This window comes from Botrytis cinerea, chromosome 10 (assembly GCF_000143535.2).
Source record: "Botrytis cinerea B05.10 chromosome 10, complete sequence".
NCBI lineage: Eukaryota > Fungi > Ascomycota > Leotiomycetes > Helotiales > Sclerotiniaceae > Botrytis > Botrytis cinerea.
The window spans coordinates 1,447,979-1,471,575 of NC_037319.1; the positions used below are offsets into that span (position 1 = coordinate 1,447,979).

At 43.6% G+C, this 23,597-nt stretch overlaps 5 protein-coding genes across 5 annotated transcripts; 2 read left to right on the forward strand and 3 right to left on the reverse strand.

The window, feature by feature from the left end:
* The first annotated feature begins 724 nt into the window (after nt 1–724).
* Nucleotides 725–4,965, forward strand: BCIN_10g03800 (hypothetical protein). The gene is made up of 3 exons (XM_024695583.1): nt 725–936; nt 1,209–1,414; nt 1,480–4,965. Exons 2-3 carry the CDS (start codon nt 1,382–1,384, stop codon nt 4,015–4,017), a joined length of 2,571 nt encoding a protein of 856 aa, XP_024551377.1. The 5' UTR covers nt 725–936; nt 1,209–1,381; the 3' UTR covers nt 4,018–4,965.
* Nucleotides 4,966–7,582: 2,617 nt separating this feature from the next.
* BCIN_10g03810 (hypothetical protein) lies at nt 7,583–8,655 on the forward strand. Its single transcript, XM_001549929.2, has one exon. It carries the CDS (start codon nt 7,856–7,858, stop codon nt 8,609–8,611), a length of 756 nt encoding a protein of 251 aa, XP_001549979.2. The 5' UTR covers nt 7,583–7,855; the 3' UTR covers nt 8,612–8,655.
* Nucleotides 8,656–11,380: 2,725 nt separating this feature from the next.
* On the reverse strand, nt 11,381–15,041 carry Bcrpg1. Its single transcript, XM_024695584.1, has 2 exons — nt 14,536–15,041; nt 11,381–14,482 (listed from the first exon to the last, which is right to left on the reverse strand). Exons 1-2 carry the CDS (start codon nt 14,800–14,802, stop codon nt 11,588–11,590), a joined length of 3,162 nt encoding a protein of 1,053 aa, XP_024551378.1. The 5' UTR covers nt 14,803–15,041; the 3' UTR covers nt 11,381–11,587.
* A 356-nt stretch (nt 15,042–15,397) lies between these two features.
* Nucleotides 15,398–18,347, reverse strand: BCIN_10g03830 (hypothetical protein). The gene is made up of 4 exons (XM_024695585.1): nt 17,857–18,347; nt 16,342–16,567; nt 16,101–16,178; nt 15,398–15,998 (listed from the first exon to the last, which is right to left on the reverse strand). The coding sequence occupies exons 1-4, from the start codon at nt 18,037–18,039 to the stop codon at nt 15,679–15,681; spliced, it is 807 nt and encodes a 268-aa protein (XP_024551379.1). The 5' UTR covers nt 18,040–18,347; the 3' UTR covers nt 15,398–15,678.
* Nucleotides 18,348–21,254: 2,907 nt separating this feature from the next.
* Bcgg1 lies at nt 21,255–23,116 on the reverse strand. Its single transcript, XM_024695586.1, has 3 exons — nt 22,623–23,116; nt 22,241–22,538; nt 21,255–22,160 (listed from the first exon to the last, which is right to left on the reverse strand). The coding sequence occupies exons 2-3, from the start codon at nt 22,402–22,404 to the stop codon at nt 22,040–22,042; spliced, it is 285 nt and encodes a 94-aa protein (XP_024551380.1). The 5' UTR covers nt 22,405–22,538; nt 22,623–23,116; the 3' UTR covers nt 21,255–22,039.
* Between the last annotated feature and the right edge of the window lie 481 nt (nt 23,117–23,597).

Genomic DNA, 23,597 nt, shown 5'->3' on the forward strand with positions numbered 1-23,597 from the left:
TTCGACTTGTCCATCCTCGCCGCCGCCAAATTATTGTGCTCGACAAGTGCATAGAATAATTCCGCTGATCAGATCAGAACCAAGAGAAGCATGAGAAACATCCCCACAAATCAATCCATCCCGCTCTCCTCTCACATACCTGCTGAATGCTGAATGCTGAATGCTGAATGTTCAATACTCGATACTCAATACTCAATAAATCAAATCTTCAATCCAATCAAATCTGTTTCGTGTGCTGGTATTGGTGCTGGTGCTGCTGCTCATTGCTCGTCGCTCGTCGCTCGTTGCTTGGTGCTTCTCCATCCTCTCCACTCCTCTCGCTCTCTGAGTCGTATTTTCTCCAAACGGACTTTTTCGCACATCTTTCTCCCCATCTCTCTCTCTTCCCTCTTCTTCTTCCTCTTCTTCCTCTTCTTTCCGCGCTTCAGTCTACAAGGTCCTTCTTAAATATTCATTTTCTGTTAATTTAATTTCTACAGTACATAAATTGTTCAGCACATACGCTACGACTTGATATTGCATCTGGCGTCGCAAACTAGGAAGAACCCTTAAAAAAAGCCAGGGAATATATGCTTGGGAGTGGGTATTTGATCTCATGTACCCTGGTCTTACAGTAGTGGAGTCTTCCTGTACAACGAAAGGAATTCGACGAACGAACGGCCGAACTCGCTTTGCATATCCATAACGCCTGCACACTTACAATCCATACAGAAGGAAGGCCCTCGAGCCTGGTAAGCTATTGGTCCCTCGGAACCTTGGTATAATACTTCGCAAGCGGCAGAACTTCTCTGTTTAGATATTGTCGTCGCAGAACTTAGGGAGTGTCCCACCCTTCTCTTCTTCGTTCGATCTTTCTCTCTTCCCAAGAAGTGTCGTGAGAGTCTCAGAGCTGTATTGCTCTCGGTGTTCCGCACCACGATAAGAGCGTTGCAAGAGGTACGTCCCAAAAATTTCCTATCCGTTTTCGATCTTCGTTCCGAGAAACATATCTTCTATCATATGCAGGAGACTTTTTTCGCGAACCTAAGAGGCAGTGATCGTAGAATTTGATCTCCTGCGCGTGGAAGACACGGGCGAAGAGCTCCATGGCTTTTTTAGGAGATAGCACCAGATGGGATCTTCTTTCCGAACCATTCACACATGAGATACTATCTTGTTGTCACACCAAATGAATTGAAAACCTTCTAACGACGTTGTGTAATCTGCAGACTGCCCAAGCAATTTCTTTTCTCAACACCTCGAGTTGTACTCTTGCCATACTACGAACGTTTCCCTTCGAATACAAGGCCCGCTGATAGCCTAGTTTGAAGCGACTCTTCTCCCGTCGAAGGGCTCTCGATTGCAATAAACATTGGTGAATGAAACACATGCATCCTTAATGATGGATACTGAGGATGGACAGTTCTTCATAAAGGTATTTGAAAACCCCTTACTTTATCCTTATCATGGCAGTTACTGATGAAACTTTTTTTTTGGCAGAACTTGGCCCACTTCGTTCGTACGCATGAAAAGGCTCTCGCGAATGCTTTACAACTTCGACGTCAACAAACTCCTAAACATGGCTCCTCGAACAGCATATCTGGTGTTGTTGGAGGGTCTATCATCCCTTCCCCAACAGTGACAAACCAGCCATCATCTGCCTCTTCTTCTACGACGTCTAGTACTCTAGCAGCAGCTCTCTCCCTCCCATACCTTACCTTCGCCTCTCATAACATCAAACCTGCTAAGCTCGCATTGACACCCCATCATCTATTCTATCTCCTCTCCCGATTTGAAGATCTAGGTGTTCCAGTTGGCCCAATGAATGTGCGGTTAGAAAATCTCCATGCAGATACATCAGCAGCAAACTACGTTTCTTTTTTGAGTCAATCCCAACGTCCAAAAGGTCGTGGCTCTGACAATGGATCTATTCACTCCGTGTCTAGTGTGAGAAGTGTGATGTCTGGCATGTCTTCTTTATGGTCGAATTTTGGCCTTGGATCTGGAAATTCTGCGGCTCGCACAGAGAAACAAAAGGCTGCCATTGACGCCGACTTGAAGTACCTGTATTCAGCATTTACTAAAATTCCTTGCCTTAGACTTGCTCCGGATCGTCGCGCGCGTTTGATTGAGGGCTATGAAGAATTCCCGTTCGATTCCGCCGTTCCCCTGATTGCCTTTAAAAATATTAGTGCTTTGGAGATAAGTGATATCGATATCCGACAGTTTTTTGGCTGGGACAAGCTAGCCGAGCAATTAAGATCATTGACCGTCAAAAGAGCAGGCGTTGATGATCTAGCTGATCTATTGATCAATATCGTGTTGGATGATATGGACAAAAGGAGGCGGCGGTCTTCCAAGGCACAGATGTCACCAACTTCAACCTTCATTCCCGCATCGAGTCCAAGACGTAGCCCAACAATGCCACATGCCGAGCTAATAAAATCCAGTTCGGCACCTGGGTCACCGGATGGTCGCAGCCGTATTATTGATGCTGAAGCGCGAGGATTGGCACGTTCTGGGTCCGACGGGGCCGAGTTTGGCAAGTCTCCTACCAAGCATGGACAAAGACCAAGAAGCAATTCTCCAGTTCGTCCACCAAGTTCTCGTACTGGCTCTTCACATGGTCATCTTCGTGGCTCATCATACAAGGTGAAAAGATCCGGATCGGGGAGTTCACATTCAAGCATGTCTGATAGCTGGCACAACCCGCGGAATAGCACCTCGAATTTGTTATCTATGGGGGTCCTGCCATCTTCAAAGTGGAGATTCTTGAAACATCTTAGCATTGCAGATAATGGCCTAACGGCTATTACTGCTTCCAGCCTTGCACCCCTAGCTAACACCCTCCACTCACTTGACCTTTCTTCGAATCTATTCGCCCAAATCCCCGATTGCTTAGCATCCCTTACCGCGCTACGAGCACTGAATCTATCTAACAACATGATCGAATCTCTTCATTCTCTTACTCGAAATCCTCTGCCTGCCATATCTGCTCTTAATCTACGGTCAAATCGTCTCACATCAATAGCTGGGATTGAAAGACTTTATCCTCTAGAAAGGCTCGATCTCCGTGACAACAAGATTACTGATCCAACAGAACTTGCTAGATTGACGGGCATTCCAGATATTCGAGAAATATGGATTAGTGGCAACCCATTTACCAAAACACACAGTAACTACAGGACCACAATCTTCAACCTATTCAGGCAAACTCCAGGATATACCGAGGATATTTTGATTGATGCTTATGGACCAGGTTACACGGAAAGGCGGCATCTAGTCGAACGTGCTGCAGAACGGCCAGGTGTGCCTGTTGTCAAACCACCTCCTCCCGATTATGGTCTGTCGGCTATTGAGGTCAACAAACCAATTATCGAGTATGCTGCACCAAAAGAACCTGCAGTACTTCGAAAAGAACGACCAATGCCTGTCGCTGCGACTAGTGAAATCAACACTGGCACTACAGGTCGAAGAAGAAGAACTCCAAAACGACGAATAGTAGATCTATCGACTTCAGAAACGTCACCAAGCAAGCAAGGATTGTCCCGCATTGTAATGCCAGAGGAACCACTACCATCTATGCCAAGAACATTGTCAGATAGTAGCTATGGCATAAGTCCCGACTTTTCTCCCAGAATTCTTCCTACCTACGTACCTTCAGAACCTCGTCAGGCCCAAAGACAACCAGATATTCCACGTATCAATACTTCCGTATTGCCTCGTCTACCTCCAATGTCACCGGTAGAAGCGGTACCTTATGAAACGGCAATTAAGCCACAGCCAGTCAAGACACCAGATACCCCCGACTGGAATATGAGCGGTGAGCTATATCGGAAGAAAATAGAGGCCCTAAGAAATGACGTAGGGCAAGGATGGCTGAGTGTGTTAAGCGAAGAAGGCTGGGAGGCTCAAAAAAAAAGTCAGCCGCCCGGATACCAAAGCTCCGAATATGAATCAGCAAATACCATGAGACCGGGTCCTACAATCAGGGCAGTCAGCCAACAGACGATACACAGTGGTCGCACTCTGGGTTGAAGTGCACGTACCAAAAGCGAATTTTTTTTTTTTTTTTTCATACAGATACAAAATCAAAGTCGCTCGACTTTTAAAGAGCACACTGGTCGAGTGGTTGGAAGGGAGGGTGGTCCCTGCAGATGAAGGATCATTGTCAATATCGATGGTGGTTAAGTTAGAGGAAAGTGAGAGAAGAGGAACTTGTTTATTTTGATACCCCAAACCTATTCATCGTTTTTGAGAAAATTGCATGATGGACGACTCTACTCTCGATATAAAAGGACACATTGCATGAAAGAGGCACTTATTTTCTACTTTTATTTATTTTTTCTGGCTCGAATTCTTTATCATCATGGAAAGCATGCATAGCGTTTAGGTTGGAGGTTCATTTGTTGTTTTTATGGTTTTCCTTATGAACGAATCAATGATGGATTGGAACAGAAAAAATTTCGGCTTCTTCGAGAATGAATGAATGAATGGATTATGTTACTAGATCTTGAGAGAGAGAGAATGGAAGAGGACAGAGTTAAGAGAAGAGAGAAATTTTCAGTCAAAGAGAAGCAATGTCATGTTTGTAACATATTGGTTTTTTGTGCATGGAGTTTTATGGTTAGGGAACACTTTTTCATTTCACCTACCCATAGGTTGATATTCGAGACGGATGGATGGGTTGGGGCGTTTGAAGTCACGAGTAATTATTGGTCTGTCTGACGTGATTGGGCTGGGATCTGGATGGTGGGAGCATCTACACAAATGGTGGATGAACTTAGGATGGAAGGGCGGAGGTGGGAGGCTTATGTCAACGGGTTACGTTCAAAAAGGGGCAAGCGAAAGTGGTCGATTCAAGTTTGGGTTTGGGGAAGCAGACGGGGAGGGGAGCGGTGAGGGGAGGAAAATGAGCATAGGAAAGGTGTGAATAGAGGTGGATTAATGATATGAAAATTGTTCTTTTGTGATGATAATACCTCAGTGTTTTTTTTTTTGGCATCGTTACGTGCTGTGAGTACGAAGGAGAGTGAGCAACAAATTCTCCTAGCGAGAGCGGAAAACTCGGATGATAGTCAGCAGCGGGTGTGTAAGAATTTCCAGTAAGTGCTGGGCAGACGAGTATGCAGTCTAGGAAACGGTGAAGAGATATCTATGACATCATGACACATATGCACAAAAAAACTTTATCGTTATGCTTTCTGAGGACTTTGATACTGGAGAGGTTGGAAGACTGGATGAAAGAGAGGGGTTGGAGGGGTAAAAAATATCGGGAAAAAAAGGAAAGGAACACCCTTGAAGTTGATGCCCAAGTCTAAATTTATTTCTGCACATCATCTGATCCTTTTTACGATTTTCCGTATTGGGATTGGGTTCTCCCATCTAGCGTCTCTTATTATCACGTCTGTCCACCAATGTCGGTATTGGATTCTAAGAATACCTAGTGTCTCTTATCGGATGACTGTAAGAGGGTCTTGTCTGTCCTGGGAAGTCATATCGGGAATGCAAATGTGAATGAAGCCTCATCGGATGATTCGCATTCGCATCGGATGATCGGGTGATGGGTGGAGGTGGAGGTGGAGGTGGGTGGTGCAGATACTGTGTTTGGGTGGATCCATCTCGGGTGGCTCCACCCTGGTGTGAAGAGCTAAGTGGGAGGCGAGGAGTTAGTGGGTGAAAGTTTCAGCCCTACTTTTTCGGCGGTGAGGGGTAGGGCGGCGATGAAACTAAGGGGATTGGTGTGCGCAGTGAAGAAAATGGCTTGGTTGGTTTATATTTACGTTTAAGGTTTGGGCCTTTTGGGCTCGGGCGTTTAGGCGTGGGTACTACTTCATCGGGGGTTTTTTTGTCTAGCGTATCTATGTAATGTAATGTAATGTCATGTATGTTGACATACATACTACTTGTGTTGATTTTTTTTCTTTTTCTTTTCTTTGATGTTGCTGGGCTTGCTAGCCTTGTTCATCTGCCGTGGTGGAATTTTAGAGTGCGGTATCCATCGAACTTAGCTTGAGCGATGTGCGGTTTGATGTTTGCTAGTTGCTAGTTGCTTGCCTTGCCTTGCCTTACTTTACTTTTCTTTGGCTTGGAGTCTACGGTCTAGTGTCTAGTGTCTACGTACTTCGACCACTTGCGCATGGATGCGCGCGCGAATATATCAGCTGGTACTTGCTTGTATAGATGCGGATATACGGCCCTTGCTTGGATTTTGCTTTCAAATTGTTCGTCGTTCTTATTCCCGTGTTTGTTTGTTTTCTCGTTCGCGTTATCTAGCGGTATGGTTAGTGCTATAGTTAGTTCTATGATCGATAGAATATGGGATATGGTTTTGTAGGAATGTTCCGTTGGTTCTTACCGCTCTTATGAGTTGTCTGTATTGTGTGGGGGTTTATGCGGAGGGGGTTGTGGGGATGTAACGTCTTGATTTGGGGTGTTGTTTGGGGTGTATCTAGGAGGTGTCTGTGGTATATTGTTGGGTGATGCCGGGATTGATCTGTGGTGCTGAATTTTTCTCTTTTGATGTGTTCTCTGGATTGCAGGGCTGTTGTTGCGCTGTGCTATTGCCATTGCCGTTGCCGTTGCCGTTGCCGTTGTTGCTGTTTAAAAACTTCCTAGTTTATACCAGACCTAAATTATAAATTGTATGCACCATGTATATACACCGTGAAGCATAGTCGATACATTCCTAGAATGGTTCCTGCGGGTAGAGTGCATTCTTTGTCACATCTCTGAAAATACATACGGGTCGCGGAATGAATGATTCGTTTTCATACGAACTGCTATCTGCTTCGCTAAAACATCGAGCACTTTCTCTTGTACATCTCACACAAACATACAGTAAGTCACTGTTGATATAGTATCGGATGATTCTCGTTGAACTCGCGTTTGTCTTTGGTATGCATGAATAGCATACGGACCGTGGTATTTTCTTTCACAACTTCAAATACTTCTCTCGGGCCAGATCTCTCGTTCTCGGCTTGCTTATTACTGTTCTTGATTCTCTCGGTTGGATGGTGAACTATGGCATGAGAGATTCAAAGATTCTTGCATTCATTTCGTTGTTGTCTGCTGGACTGAGATTCAACATGTGACATGTTTAGATTCAAATAGGGCTACTTGAGAGAGGGAAGCCGGGTGTGATGGATCTACCTAGACTGTTGATTCCAGTAACTCTGTGAGAATATGGAAATGAGAAGTGGAAAGGGTTTTGGTGTGGGATTTTGATGTTTTAATGAAGATGGTGAGATAGGCGAAGCGGACTAGGGTAGTTGTGAGTGGTTGTAGATGCTTGATCCCTGGATAAGCTGTGATTGATTTTTATCTACAGAATGAAGAAGATTATTGGCATGGTAATCCATCTGTATGATACTATAGATAGTATCTTAATGGAAATAATTCCCCTGGATCGATACTATGGTTTTGGGCTCATAGTGTTTATAGAAATTACACAGGCGGAGTGGTGACTGAATTGACGAGACTGCGACATTAGATCGCTTACCACTCAGTAAGTTACTTTTAATATGATACATCAATATCGATAAAATAAGAAATGAGTCTAAGAGAAGAGGAAGCAGATACAACCACTTTCTATAAATAACCAGAATCTTGTTGTTTTCAGAGCCACAAGTGGTGGCTAAGTTACCATAACATCACGTGATGATGGCTAGCTCAAACCTCCTCTTCAATAAGCACCAGTTCCCCACCAAATCCACAACATTCTCTCGAGTCTCTATAGACTTCTTCCACCAGATTTCAAAGAGAGGCCATATATGAAACTGCGAGTCGAGATAGCTTCACCTCCACCATAGCATTACGTTTGCACTCCCGCAGATCAAGTCACCAACCACACTACAAAGTCTACGAACTACCCAAAATGCCCAACCCACCAACACTACTCACTCTTCCCGCAGAGATCCGACAGAAAATTCTCTACCATGCCCTCTGTCACCAGAGGTCATTCGAATCCTTCATCTCAAACACAATCGTCGTGACCAAGCTCCTTGACTTCGAAAGCCGCAACGGCCGTATAGTTTCCCCCGATAAGCGCGAGTACTTCTACGGCACCGAAATCATGAGTTCCATGTTTCTCGTTTGTCGACTCATCCACGCTGAACTCGAAGAAATCCTGTTCACACGCTTTGTCTTCCACGTGGGTCCGACTTCCGCGCAGCAATTCACAACTACGATTGGTCCCCGCGCGTGCAAATTGATACGGGAGATAGTAGTGGAAATTACTTATGTCCTGACGGTTGACGCGACTCCGACGGAAGACTATCAGAACTTCATGGTCGATTTGAAGGAGAAGCTTCCGTTTCTGAAAAAGGTGGACGTGGCTGTTGTTTTTCTAGATGCGCGATCGAGTGGGAAAATGACAAAGTGCCGAATCGACGGGTTTATAGATAGGATTATGGAGTTCGTTATGGGTTTTGCGTCGGGCTTGGAAGTCGTAGTTGCTGGGAAAGAGTATGGGGTGTGTGAAAAAGCTATTATGAATGCGTGTAGTGATAAAATTGAAGAGCTGATGGCAAGCTGGAAAAGGGAGGGATTGGTCTATGATATAAAAGGCTTGAAATTTCACAGTACCTGGTACGCGAACACTAGCGCACCAGAGTACCCCAGGTACCTATAAATAGCTTCTACATAGTACAATGAGAACTTCGTCCTTCTTTCACACTTTCATCGTCACAGTACCTACAGTACTACGCCATTTATTATATTACCCAATGTCTAAAATCACACCAAAAATGGCCATTCTGCTATATTTTCAATTGAATAAACTTTCTATTAAATAATTTTTAGTTAGAATTTTCATTACATATTGGAGAATCTATACATCTAAATTTTATCTTTGGAAAAAAGTCATTTTATTGTAGTTTGTATGATTCAAAAAATAAAAATAAAAAATTCTTGATTTTTGCTTATATCACTAATAAATTTCCTGATTTTTTTTTTTTTGTTTTTTTTTTCCAAAATCTCAACTTTAGGCTTATAATTCATATTAAATAAAAAATCCAGAAAATAAATCCTCTCATTTTTATGAAATTACTATTGAAAAGAATTGAAGTGATTAAAAAATATTTCTGAAAAGTTTCATAGAATTATAAATAAATTGAAAGTGTTTTCGTTGAATTTTGGTGTACTTTCGACAATAGGCTGATAGAAGTGCACGATGACTGTAGACAGCGGAATAGAATGAAATGAATCGTGCTAGAGGTATCTTGCAGATGAGTTTTCGCGATATCAGCAATATAACAGTTGAACTTTTGCAGCTTGTGAGCGATGCGACGTTGAGATCCATAAGTTTTAAGGACACGATCAATAGTGATTTTGGCGATAGGCTCCCAAAACATCTTTACATGGTGAAGCATTTGTGCTGGGAGTTCAAATTTATTATATCGTTCATCTCAAGTGATATTATGTACGATGATATAACCAATAAATGCAAATGACCATAGTCACGCCAATCACATGATATTTCATCTGGTATATTGGAACCTTTGATCCCATTTTGCGCATCCAAACTTACAAGATTTATGCCATCTGCTGCCAACACACTTTGGTATATAAGCGTTTGGATACAATCTATGACACGGCAATATGGAGATGATGTGATATGATTTGATAATGCGACTTGACATGGCCATCGATTCAAGCTCTGATTCTATGCCCATTCTACAAACCCAAATGGGATATCCAGCTTTCCTGCAATAGCGCTAGGAAAGGTATCGTAGATACACACAGCGCAAACACACCAGGAAAACAAAAAGGAAGAGAAAACTTTGAGCTGGGAATAAATTAACTTCCTTTCATCGTGACAGTATACCCAACCGCCAACTTCCCCTCTCTTCTCTCACTGCAACCACTCTATCCAAAAGTTTACCATTCAGAGCCAACTTCAATCTATCCCTCACCAAACCCCCAACCCCAACCCCAACCCCAAGCAATTGTTCTTTTCTCTGCCTGCTATCCTTCAGCACAGAAATATCGAACATTCATCAACCTTCGAGCAATGCAAGCCGACTACCTAGTACCCACACACAATTCACATGCACATCCACAACCCAATCTCCAGCCCCCCCCCCCCCATCTTTCACTCCAACCACTTCTCCCCCCCCCCTTTCGAACAAATACGAAAATATAAAGAATCACCATCCCCTAAAAGTTTCACTACTAACAATAGTCCACGCTCATCCCACACATGCAGCAAAAGCAGCACAATGAAACGACCCTGGCTGGATACGCAACGAGTCTCTTTCCGCATGAAAGAACAACGAAGAGACATCCGTCACGGCACGCCGTGTCATGAAATATAAACACGGGCGACCCATCGGCAATCAGCATGGCACATCTCCAAAGCAAAAGAGTGCCATGTAGATTCAGCACTCCTGAATTCTCCAGTTCCAAGCTCCTCCAATTTCAATCGCGAGACTTTATCCGTAGCTCCTACCTCCTACCTCCTACCTCCCAACTCCCGACTCTCACGCATAACCATCCCCCCTCCCAACAAAGATCCCTTTCCAAGTTATCACAAACCACAGACCACAAATACATCTCTCCTTACACACTCACACACTCACTCACACTCACTCACACTCACACTCACACACTCACACACTCACACACTCATACACTCATACTCGAAGACACCCCAAAATTTGTATCCATACAACCCTCAACTCCATCCCCACCTCCCCCCCTCCCCCCCCCCTCTCCCTTCTAATTCTCTGCTCTGTCTCGAGAAAGAATCATTACCAATTATCACTACCGCTACCGCCACCTCAACATCCCAATACCATTCTCATCCCAAGAAACGCATGCCCATCCATTCCCCACATCCATTCCCCACATCTCCCTCCTCCCCTCTCCACACCATCGTAACATATCATATCATCGCATATCATAGCATACCACAACCTAGTCCAACATACCGCACCACACCACACCACACCACACCACATCTCCCAAATCACAAAAGAACCAAGCCCAAGTCCAAACAACAAGTCACCAAGTCACCAAGCCACCAAGCCATCAATCAACCAAGCCACTATCCAACCAATCCATCCAGAAACTTTCAACAATCAACGACGAAATCTCTCAAACTCCCTATTCCCTTTTTTTTTTTTGTCCCTCTCTCTCACAAATCACTCACTCACTCAACCGACTGAAGTGATATTAATCGCTAGTATCGATATTGATATCAGTACATCAAGAGATCTTGAGGTAAACGGGAGGAAAGATAGCCAAGGAAGGTGTAGTGTAATGATAGGAGAGGAGTAGAAGCGAGCGAGTGATTGAGGGAAGAATGAATAAGAAGCGAATGAAAGAGGGGCGGGAATGATATTAGAAAATCAAAATATAGTGCTCATCCATCTGCAATTCATTGTCTCAACTAATCTCATGTAAAAACAACAAGGGAATTAAGCTCTATTAAATCATAAATGGATATATATATACACAATAGAATAGAATAAGCAAACGACCAAGCACCATTGACAATTACCTTACATCACAATAAACAATCAAAAGCCAAAAAAAGTATTCAAAGCATAACAATCGTTCATTTTTTCCTCATTGTCTAAACTAATTACAAATAACAACCTCAACTCTAACCCTTGCGAAGATGTGGAGGAACCCATTTACCACCAGCAGCAGGTTTAGGCGCAGGCGCAGGAGTAGAAGCTGGAGCGGGAGCAGGAGCATCACTGCTCTTTTCCTCGCTTCTGCTTGATGAACTTGGACCACTAGCTGCTCCCTTGGCTGCTTCTCTTTCTCTCCAGGTGGATTTACCACCGGCAAGAGCAAGAGGTGCACGTCTCTCTCCAGTTGATGACCCGGTACGTTCTGGAGTTGGTGCTGGGCGAGGAGCTCTTTCGGTAGATGGTGCTGGACGAGGGGCAGCAGGTGCGGAATCAGAAGGAACCTCCTTTCCTTCAGCACGAAGTCTCTCCTTTTCTCTCCAGCCCAACTTAGCACCAGTAAGAGCAAGAGGAGCACGTCTTTCGCCAGTTGAATCTGATCTTTCGATAGGAGCGCCACGAACAGGTCCTCTTGCCTTCTCTTCAGCTCTTCTATTGGCAGCTTCCTCAGCTCTTCGCTCTTGTAACGCAGCCATCTCCAAGGCCTCTTGTCTCTCCTTCTCACGGATTGCCTTGAGCTCTGCGAACTCGGCCTTTCTCTTCTCTTCCCTCTCATCCTTCTCAGCCTTCTCCCTTTGAGCACGTTCTTCTTCCTCCCGAAGCTTTCTCTCTTGCTCTTCACGCTCTCTCTTCTCACGAATCTTGCGTTCCTTGAACTCCTTTCTACGTTGAGAAATTTGTTTCTCAAGTTCCTTCTCGGCATCACGACGACGTTTGTCAAACTCTTCATGTCTGCGCTCGGCAATATCATCGCGGAAAGATTCGTAATGAGAAACCAATCTTGTCAATCTGTGCTTCAGAGCAACATTTTCCTTGTGTTTGGCTTCGGCATCCTTCAAGGTTTGAGCCTTAGTCTTCTCATAAGCGGCCAAATCACGCTGTCTTTGTGCTTCATAGTCTTCTGGCAACTTCTTGGCTTCCTCCTTTCTGAAAGCTCTCTCGAGATGATCAATACGTTTACCGGTAATTCTTAACTTTTCGTTTGTATCGTTCTTCTCACGCTCGAGTTGAGCCAACTTCATGGCACGAAGTTTGTTGCCGTCAAGGTTGTCCAAATCATCAAGATCGATGTCAAGAGCCTTGTTGCCAATCTTGAGGTCATCAATTTGCTTTTGAAGTTCTGCTTTTCTGACACGCTCCAATTCAGCCTTGATACGATCGTCCTCACGCTTCTTTTGTTCGGCTTGGAGTCGCTTGTCCTCAGCTTCTTGGAGTTGTGCAGCCTTGATACGTTTTCTTGTGGCTTCTTCCTTCTCTTTGCGAGATTGGATTTCGGAAGCTTCCTCCTTTCTCTTTTGGATGGTTTCTTTTCGTCTCAAGGTCTCCTTGTGCTCTTCATCGGCACCAGCCTTAGCCCTTGCGTATGCTTCATCACGAGCCTTGATTCTTGCTTCATTGAAGGTAGGATCAACATATTGAGCAGTGATATACAAAGCCTTAGAAAGACGTGTAAGTTGAGTTCGCACAATCTCGGAGGGGGTGTTTTGGAGTCTTTGAACAGATGCAGTTTCAGACTCAGCAGATCCTGCACCAGATCCTGCATGGATTGCCTTGGTAGATGAGAAAACATCGGTATCGAAGCTAAGAACACCAGTAGCGTGGTCCATTCTGATAGCGAGATCACCCTTCTTGTTACCGTTCATGATGAACTTCTCAATTGTTTCTCTGCTAACTTGGAATGGCTCTGGAAATTTGGCGAGGTTCTCAACGAAGTTGAGATCAACAGTCTCGTAGACCTGGGAAAGTTGTTGGAAGAGTCTGGTCAAGATGACTTGTTGAAGAGGAAGAACATATTTCTCCATCTCGGCATCAGCGCCAATTTGGGACAGAATTGGGGAGATCTTCTGGCAAATTGAAAGAGGATGGAAGTCAACTTCGAGAATGTTGTAAAGCTCACGAATCTCAGGGCGGGCACGCTTGAGAAGACCCTTGCTCATGGCATCCTTGAAAAGAACGGCACGAGTAGGAGCTTGAGCCATACCAAGAAGATGAGTGAGACGAGAGTTCTTGTTCTTCTTCTGCTCATCAATGTCAACCAAAGCACCACGGGATCTGGATGTGCTGATCACAGGGATGGCGAGGGCAGACAAGAGAACGAAAGAAGCGGCCTTGGAGAGGTCAGCCTCAGAGGTTGCTGGGTTATCTGACTTCTTGCTTTGACCAGCTGCAACCATTTGAGCGGATTGGCGGAGAAGGTTGTAGTATCTTGACCATGCAGCAGCATGGAAGAGATAGTTCTCACCAACCAAGAAGATTCTAGTCAACTTCTCATAGTAGTTGGCCATCATAACATTCTTAGGTGGTCTCTTGCTAAGGCTGAGCAAGGTGTGAATATCCTCAACACTTCTGAAAGCCTCTTGCCACAACTCAAGCTCAACTGCCACATTCAATTGTTGAAAACGGGTCTCGAGATGACGTTGAAGGGTGTCAGGGTCGTTAAGGTTGATGGCATGCATCTGAGCAGAGTACTTTGCAGCAGTTTGAACATGGTTTCTGAGCAATTCGCACAATCGACGGAACTCGGTCTTTCTGGTGTATTTTTGGCAGAACTCGAATGCTTGCATGGCAGTGCTTTGGTACATGATTTCCAATCTGGCATTGTTTCGGAGGATGTCGAGAACAGTTCTGTATGTCTCCCACAAAAATTTCAACCATGGTGTAACGATGGCGCGATCTGTGCGATCTCTAGATTGTTCGCCGGATACTGTTGACAGAAGGATAGACTCTGGGGTTTCGGTAGCTTCCAAATCATCGACACTTGCGGTTGCTGCTGTTGTATCTAATGACGATTGAACCTCATCGGCCTTTGCTTGCGCAGTCTTCACCTTCTCTTCGGCCAACTCGATGAACTTCTTGAGAACGAGCTAAATCAAATGGATTAGCGCCCGCACATGTAATCAATACTACCGCCACTTACCTCGATGGTGCCAATGTTGGTGTTTTGACTGATATTCTTGTATTGGTATAAAGCGTCCTTTGCGAGCTTTCCTTTCTTTTGTTCAACGGATTGTTCCACCAACAAGAGCATCACAGGCTCTAATGAGGCAATCGGGGCATTTCTCGATCTTTTCGAAGTGACATGTTCGTGAAGTAAAACCAAAGCTGCTTGAGCCTGTCCGACACCCATCAACTCATGGGCGCGCTTGAGGACATTCTCGGGTTTTTGATGAGGTGGAGGAGGCATGCTGGGCAGCACTCTAGGGGTGTTCGTGGGGTGTTGCGATAATCTGGCTAGATATTTTCAAAGATAATATTTTTATCTTTGAAAATAGAAAAAACGAAGCGGTTCCTGCCAGATAGTATTGTCCAGGGCTGGGTAGGTAGTCCGACTTGATGGATATCGAAGTGGGTTGAGGTTTCGTTCACAAATTCACGATAGCGATAATTTCATACAAGAGTTCATTCGTGTGCGGAAAGCTAAACTGAAAAGGGTTAAAGCTTTGTTTTTCTAAGGCAACAACCGACTTTGAGAGAAAATCTTTGGCGGTGAAAGGTGGCATAATAGGCGGGAGGGGTGAATTGAGTATCAAGCTGGCCTGAAGATAAATGAATACACCAAAACACAAAGGTCAATACAGCCATTCGAGTGTAGATTTGCACCTATGGATCAAAAGCACTTGACTATCCAATTCCAAGTAACATCGGAATATCAAAGACGAATACTCACCTAATTGATATTTGACTTCGCCCCCTCATTGTCTCGAGTATCAAGACACGCTCTCGAGTAGTCATGAATATTAGATGTCCTAGATCTGTCTTCAGTTTCAGATTTCTTGTGGTGTATCAATCGAGTAGACGAATTTCGTCAAGGTTCTCTGAGTTAGCATTGGATTCCGTAGTTCAATCAAATTTCAGGATCTGATAGATCATTCGGAGTAGGCACCCTAAATATCATTTCTTAAACTTTCCCCGACTTTGGCCTACAGTCTCGTCGAATGCCAGATCAAGATTGTAGGTCTAGACAGGTCCATTATCTAGCCACTTCATTCCAACAAGCAGAGTATTCTGCGGCATGAACTACATCCTCATCCCTCTCAACCCTTGTCCCCAAACCCTAAATTTAAAATCCACCACAGTCTTCATCTCCAGGTCTACATAACCCAAATCCGCCCTCTCCTTCCAAGCCCGTGATGACAATTTTGCCTCTCTCATTCACAGTTACTTTCTCTTCATCTTGCTTCTTCTCTCTTACCTCTTCTGGCTTCGCTTCAATCAGTTGGGGGGTAGAGACGGGGCTGGAAGCTGGAGGTTGAGATATGGTATTAGTTGGGATTGCGGCAGATGCTTTGACATCTGTTGGTGCGGAATCTTTCTGTCCTGAAAAATTGAGCTGGTTGGTAGTTGTTGGAATTACGGCAGAAGCAGTGGCCTTTGATGATGCTGCTGGGGCTGTTAGTCTCATTGGAGACGAGCGAAAAGAGAGCGAGGACGAAGGAATAAGAGAAAAAAACAGGGCTCAGAGAACTGAGGTAGAAAACTTACATTTCTTTCCATCAACATGACCCAAATCCCTTGACGGATCAATAATATTCCTAAGCCTCTTCTTCAATTCTTTCGTTTCTGAAAGCATGTTGTAATTAGTAGCCATTCTTCTCCAGTCATGAATTCTCGAATTCATCAGAGATCGTGTTCAAAAATTCCAATCTTTCTCCATATCCAAAACCACCCTCCTTTCAATATCTTCCGAGAAGTACAAAGACAACTGTGAGAAAGGAGCACAAACCAGGAAATCCTCCCTCACTCTTCCGATCCCAAAGCGTATGTTTCAATACCTTAACTTCCTTTGCTTCATCCACGCTCTTTCCAGTTTCCCCTTCTACATGACTAGTAGCATTCTTATTCACGTTCGCATCTGTAAATAGTTCGACAATAAATGTGCCACCGGTACTTGGTTGAAGTGCGACTTCTCCGATATCTGTTCCGAAGGTTGAGAGGAGTTCTTGTGCAAACTATTTAGTGGTTGTTAGATTAGAGGCATGATTCAAAAGGTTTGGCAGCAATAAAAAAGGAGAGGGGAAACAGAGAGGAAGATGGCAGGTTGAGAAAAACAGGAGTGAGAGTTCGAAGTACCTCGCGTTAATTTCACCCATAGAGGATGAAATGCAAATTAGGTTCCCGTGCCCGTGACTACCGAATCGAAAGGTCCTATGTACCAGTGCCTAATCTTGAATATGCAATTCAATCGTCCAAGATAATAGCAAAATCATTTCAGAGTATACCATTGGCTCAAATAAGCGGAGATACAATGTCACTAACATGCTCACCATTTCTATTTCCATGAATAGGTGAGAATTACTTATTCTACATCCCATCAAGGGATCAAAGCACTGCCAGGAGAAATGTCCTGAGCAAATGCCAATCAAGACAATCTCGTTGTCTTCTCTCCTCTCGACGATTTTATGCCACTTTATGACACCTTCCACAGCCGAACTGTAGTACGAGAGGAAAGGTCACCGGAGGATTTAACATCGATTAACAGAGCGACATGAATCCACTCGGAAGAGAAGGAATACTACCCATTTCCGCCATCCGCCCCGGTCTATTCCAGCCGTAGAGATATCTTGTAAACCCACCAAGCAGCTCGCAAGACTTCTCTGCTCTGCTGATCTCACCCAATCAAAGCATCACCCAAACCTTCTTGACTCCAGATATCAAGTAAACCCCCTCCTTCCAAATGCAAACAAACCCATCGTACTTGAGAGACACCACCCGTCTCAGCAATCCCTTCATCTTCTTCCCATCAACAACGTTTTATCCGTACGTCTCTCCAAACATCTACTCAGATGCATATGTGCAACTGCACTTGCTTGAAACTCCACAAGCACCAGCATCATCCATCCATACAACAGGTACACCCAGCCATCCACACGCCCCTCCCCAAAGACCAAAGAAACCAAGCAAACCTCAACAAAGCAACCCCTCAAACAGTCGAATCTTGTCAACCGAAGAACAGCTTGATATCATAAAAGTTGTATGCTTTTATTTTTGTATTTGTTATTATACATAGGGGGTGTTAATCGTAAGGGATTGTGGATTTTATCCCCTTTTCCATAACTTCATGTAGCTATGAAAACCTTTGATCCCATGGCATTTCAGAATGCCGCTTCGCATCTTATTTTCTGTGGTCAATTCCCAAAAACCCTCTCTCAAGAAAAGAAAAAAGAAACAACGAACGAATGAAAGAAAGAAAAAAAAAAAAAAAAAAAAAAAAAAGAAAGAAAGGAAAAAATACACATACATAAGCCGCCCTCAACATCCATTTACACTGCGTACAAAACTGAATCGACACCCGAGGAAGTTTAATCCCATCGACCTGATGAATCCCATCCTCATTCCCATCCCCATCCCCACGTCTCTTTTCCTCTCCTGCTACATCCCCAGTGACAATCTTCCTTTCATCGACTTTATCCATCTTATCCATGAGCACGTTCCAAATGGAAATCCAAATCGAAATCGAAACCCAAAATCCTCCGTATATGAATATGTAAATCCGATTTCCCAATACCTGTACCACAAAATGCAAAGCAAAATCTTCGTAATCCCAATGCTAATGCTAATGCTAATGCTAACCCTAATGCTAATGCGAATCCCAATCGGAATTTACAAACACAAACAGCTATATACTTCGCATATACTCCGTCCCGACCGATATCCAATATCCGTTGTGATTACTTATAATTACCAGTTGCCTGTACAATTTTACGCATATGTAATAATACCTAAGTTGCCTAGGTAATTATCTCCCCTACCTACCTACCTACCTACCTACGCAGGCCCGGTATCGTTTTTAACTTTTTCTTTCCTTTCTCTGGCCCGCCTTCCCCGGTTAATTACGAAGGACACAGAACTTGATTGCATTGCTTGATTCCCTCCTCGATCGATGATTCGATTCCGATTATTCCTCCTTCACTCATCATTCAAACTCAATTCGTAAAGCGTAATTATGATATGTACCTAGGTACATACGGCACACACACCTTTTACCTACCCTACCACAGCTTTTACCTACCACACTGCAAGACCACTACCACTACCACTACCACTATCACTCACTACCGGTACCTAGCCACTCTTCCCCATCCCATCTCAATTCATGCAGTCCAATCTAATCCCATCCCATCCCATCCCATCCCATCTCGAATTGAGTTGAATTGAATGGAATTCTCCCCATTTAACAGCCATTCCATTCCCATTTAGTTTCCCACCTCGGCGAAGACGTCTGTGCTAGACCTACCCATCACCCAATCCAAAACCCAGTACCCAGTCCACCCACCGACCACCTCTATCTAGCTAGTCGTAGCCATCTAGCTATCCATCCAGCTCCAGGTCCAGGTCCAGGTCCAGTGTCCACAATCCACAATCCACAATCCACAATCCACCTCTCCCATCCACCTCTCCCATCCACCCCCCAATCCAATCAACAACAGCCATAAAATCCCGAAGTTTTTCTCTATCCCTCAAATCTCCATCGCACACCACGCTAGACAAATAATACCCAGGTAATAATAAGGACAATACATAGATGCATGCATACTTCACTTTGTAGATTAACACACAAAGCAATAAACAAAACAAGAGGGTGGCTCAAGCTCCCCATTTGACGCAAGAGCCAGGAGAAGGAGAAGAAGAAGAAGAAGAAAGCGGCCCCCCAAAAGAGGAAGGAGAGAAAGAAAGAAAGAAAAGAAAAGAAAAGCGCGAGGAGAAACAAGATCAAGATCAGGATCAGAGACCGAAACACAATCAGAAACAAGATAGAAATGGGGCAATGCAGAACAGAGATGCACGTAGGTAGTAGGTAGGTAGGTAGGTAGGTAGATAGATGCAGGTGCAGGTGCAGGTGCAGATGGTAGTGCAGAACGCATTTGGGTTGTTTTACTTGTGGCTATTTATTGTCTGGAGTGCATACAACTAACTACTATACATAACTATATAACGACTACGTATCTCAATTCTCAAGTTTGCGCAGAGAGAGAGAGAGAGTGTGTGTGTGTGTGTGGGATGAGTATCATCGTGTCATGAGATGGATCATGTACGTAGTTTTAGCTTCACGCATATATACCTACCTACCTACATGCATACAATAGGATTTTGCACCAGGTAGGTAGGTAGGTATCTAACAACTTACCAGTTAGTAACAAGTCACGGGGGAAAAAAAAGAAAAGAAGAAAGACAAGCAAGCGAAGAGACAAACAGACAAACAGACAAACAGACAGACAGACAGACAGACATTGAGAGATACCTATCTATCTAGCTTCCTTTCTTCAGCTACTTATTACTCTCCGAGCTATCTCCCTACCTGTCTCGCAAGCACGTACCTGTCTCCTCTGAAGATCTCAATCCCCTTGGATATTGTAGATGACTGACAATACAATAGACCACAAACCAAACCAAACCACATCCCATCCCATCCCATCCCATCAAACAACCCTTTCCTTCACGGAACAAATCCATAAAATCCATAAATCCATAAACCCATCAAATCCATCAACTGTCAAAACCCTCCCTCCCTCCTCCCTCCATAAAACCTAATAGCTAAAACCTAAAACCTAAGACCTAAGACCTACTACCTAATCTCTCCCCAGCAAACCATCCTCGAGTACGCCATAAACCAATCATCCCTCCCTCACTCACTCACTCCCTCACTCACTCACCACAAATCGCTCACCACAAATCACCACCAAAAAAAGAAGAAGCAAAATCAATAGTCTATCTATCTGTCTACATTACATTACATTGCATTACATTACATATATATATATATATATATACGTAATATATACATACATACAGATACATACAGATAGATACAAGATGATCAACATCAGCATCAACATCAACATCAACATCAGCAACTCGTATGTTACACTACGCTACACTACCAAAACACTACAAAAACAAAATACCCAAACCCATTCATGACCTCTCATCCATTCATTCATCCATCCAAGTTCAATTCGTTCCATTTCAGCTGAAGACGAGACGAGACGAGACGAGACGAGACCAGACTAGACAACATCTTCCACCTGTAATCAAGCAATCAAGCAAGCAAGCAAGCAATCAATCCCATCCCATCCCATTCAAATAGGAAACATCTACCTACCTCTACCTGTACCTCTCTACCTGTACCTGTACCTCTACCTCGACATCTACCCTCCCACCTAAACAAATCCCAATCCAATAAAATAAAATCAAAAAAAAATCCAATAACTCACAACCAACCACCAGTGAACCCATCCCAACCCATCCCCCCCCCCCTTCCCAAAAAAAAAAACAAAACGAAATTACGCCATCCACTTAGCAATCCCACATACAAATCCCACACCCACACACCCAAATTCCAAAATACCCAACTATCAATATCAATCTCAATCTCAATATCAATCTCAATCTCAATCTCAATCTCAATCACTCCCCAACCCTCAATTCTCAAGTCCCGAGCCCACCCTCCCCTGCTCTGGTACGTTGCACAAAGTGAAATTTTATTACCATCTGGGGAGGGGAGTGAGAGATCGGTCTTACCTAGGTGTTGAATAATATCGGAATGACAATTCATTGAGAAGGAGGCACGGAGGGTTTCAACTATCAAGTATCATAACTATCAACGATTAAATAGCAAATACATATATATAATTCACATGATATAATCTCTCTCACTCTCACTCAAAGTTCACTAGATATCAAAATAAATTAGATGCATTAAAAAACAAAAGTCTCTTCATTCGTATAAAAAACAATACCATCCCAATGACTTTCCATTGAAATAATCCTATACACAAAGAAGTCCATATAAAGGTGCATACTATGTTTGTTGGTAGTCCTAGAGGGAAAAAAAGGTGTAACTACTACGAACAGAAACGAAAAAAAAATTATTACATGCTTCTTTTCCCATTTCCCCATTTCACTTCTTCATCTTCCTTCTTAATGACTTTATCCTGCCTTTCATTCTCATCAAGAAAAGTCTCAAACAATCGCACTCCTCAAGATACACGTCGTAGATACACTCGAATCGAGAGTAAGAGTAACCAGCTTGCTATCGTGCCCTGTCGATGATGAAAATGTACCTCCAATGGGTGAAATATGCTAATGCTTCTTTTGGTATCCTCATGAGAAAAAGAGCAGGCGTATAACGAAAAGGTTCGAGAAGAAACATTAGGATTTCTGGAAACAATGTCGAAGAAGGCTGAAAAGTGAATGATGTCCCCAATACGCCCCGTTAATAACGCCCTTTATTCTGGTCTGCTACCTCCCTCTCTCCCTCTGTATGGTGATGTACGTGATTTTTGTAAAAGGAAGGATCGATATCGAAATTGGTGTATCTGAATGGATTGATGAATTGAGTGATTGATGAAATTATAATTGGTCATTGTCGGGTCGTTCGTATGCTTTCCATTTCGAATTATCTTGGTGTGTTCTTCCTTGTCTTACATCACCAAACAGCATCCACCACTTTGTTGCGGCGCATATGGATCGTCCTTCTTTTCAACAGTACCCCAAATTGAGGGAACCATAAAATCTTTAGTTTGACTGGTATATTGAATAATACTAAATAGATATCACGAATTAGTGATGGTGATCTAGAGCCACTTCTCGAGTAGTCAAAAGGTGAAGGGGAGGAAATTTACCTCTTAGCAGCTTGCGAGACTGGGATCCTTTCGCGTTCTAAATCTTCTCGGAGCCGGTTGTTCAATTCAGTAAGACGTCTTAATTTGAGATCTGCCATTGATTGCTTATTCTTCTTAATTTGCGATGGGTCACCAACATCTCGAGATGAATAACCTTGAGGCATGATTAAAGGTGTGAGTGGAGGTGTTGGTGTCGGTGTCGGTGTCGATAGAGGTCGTCGAGTTGGAGTAGTTTTGTGGTTGTGTCGAGGCGAGGTGAGGTGAGGTGAGCTGGATGCTGGATGCTGGATGCTGGATGCTGCATCGGGAAATTAGTTCAATTCGTGTTGCGACAGACACAGACGGGATAAGGAGAAGTCGACGCAAATCGGTCGAAACATACCCCAGAAGCTTGTGGTCGTTGATTACAATTAGAGATTGATTGTGAGAATGCCAGAAACAAATTGAATTGAACTGATGGTCGTTGGATGTGATTGTGGTGTATTTGAAAGGAGTGGTATTGTTTGTGCTTGGAACTTTGGCGATGGTTTAAGGTCGAGAACGATGGGAAGGAAGTTTAATTTGGATTGCTGAAAGAATCGGTACGTCGGTTCGCGATTTCCCGTTTGAGCCTTGAGAGGTGTAAGAAGAAGAAGAAGTGATCAGACAAACAGAGAAGGGTGAGATCAGAGATGGAATGGAATGTGCAGAAGTGAATATCAAAGAAGAAGAATGGTAAGAATAATAATAATAGTAATAATAATAGTAGTAGTATTAAATAAAAATTGTTATGTGTATCGACAGGAAGGTTAATTATTGTTTTGTACTCGTACATACTCTCTGGAGAATTTTACCGTGGTATAAGTTGCCATTAATTACGGTACTCCTCTCTTAGTCAGTAGGGGAAAAAAGGGACAAGACATTCGATGTGGCTTTTGCTTTTTGTCCGGTTCTCTTTGCTCTGTCACGTGATGTAATGAGATCCCTGACTTCCAGCGAGACTTCACACCTTGACATTCAAAGAATCCAGAATCCAGATAGATACCTACGGCCTCTGCCAGATCTCAAACAACCAAATCTATCAATCTCTACATTACTGCGACAATCACACAAGAGATTCACATACACCCAGTCTACTTCTATATCCAACCCCAAGGAAACCCCCACTCGTTCCCTAACCGACTACCTACGAGCTGGACTGCATGCACTACGTACATCTACATCTATCTCCCATACCAACATCGAGTTTTCAATTCACATTAATCAATTACACTGGTCAAGTATCTCTTTTTCTTACTTCCTTTCAAGATTGCTGTTGTTCAAGTGTATATAGGCTAGCTCTTCTGCATAAAAGATCTGAAGTCTACATATCAGCCAC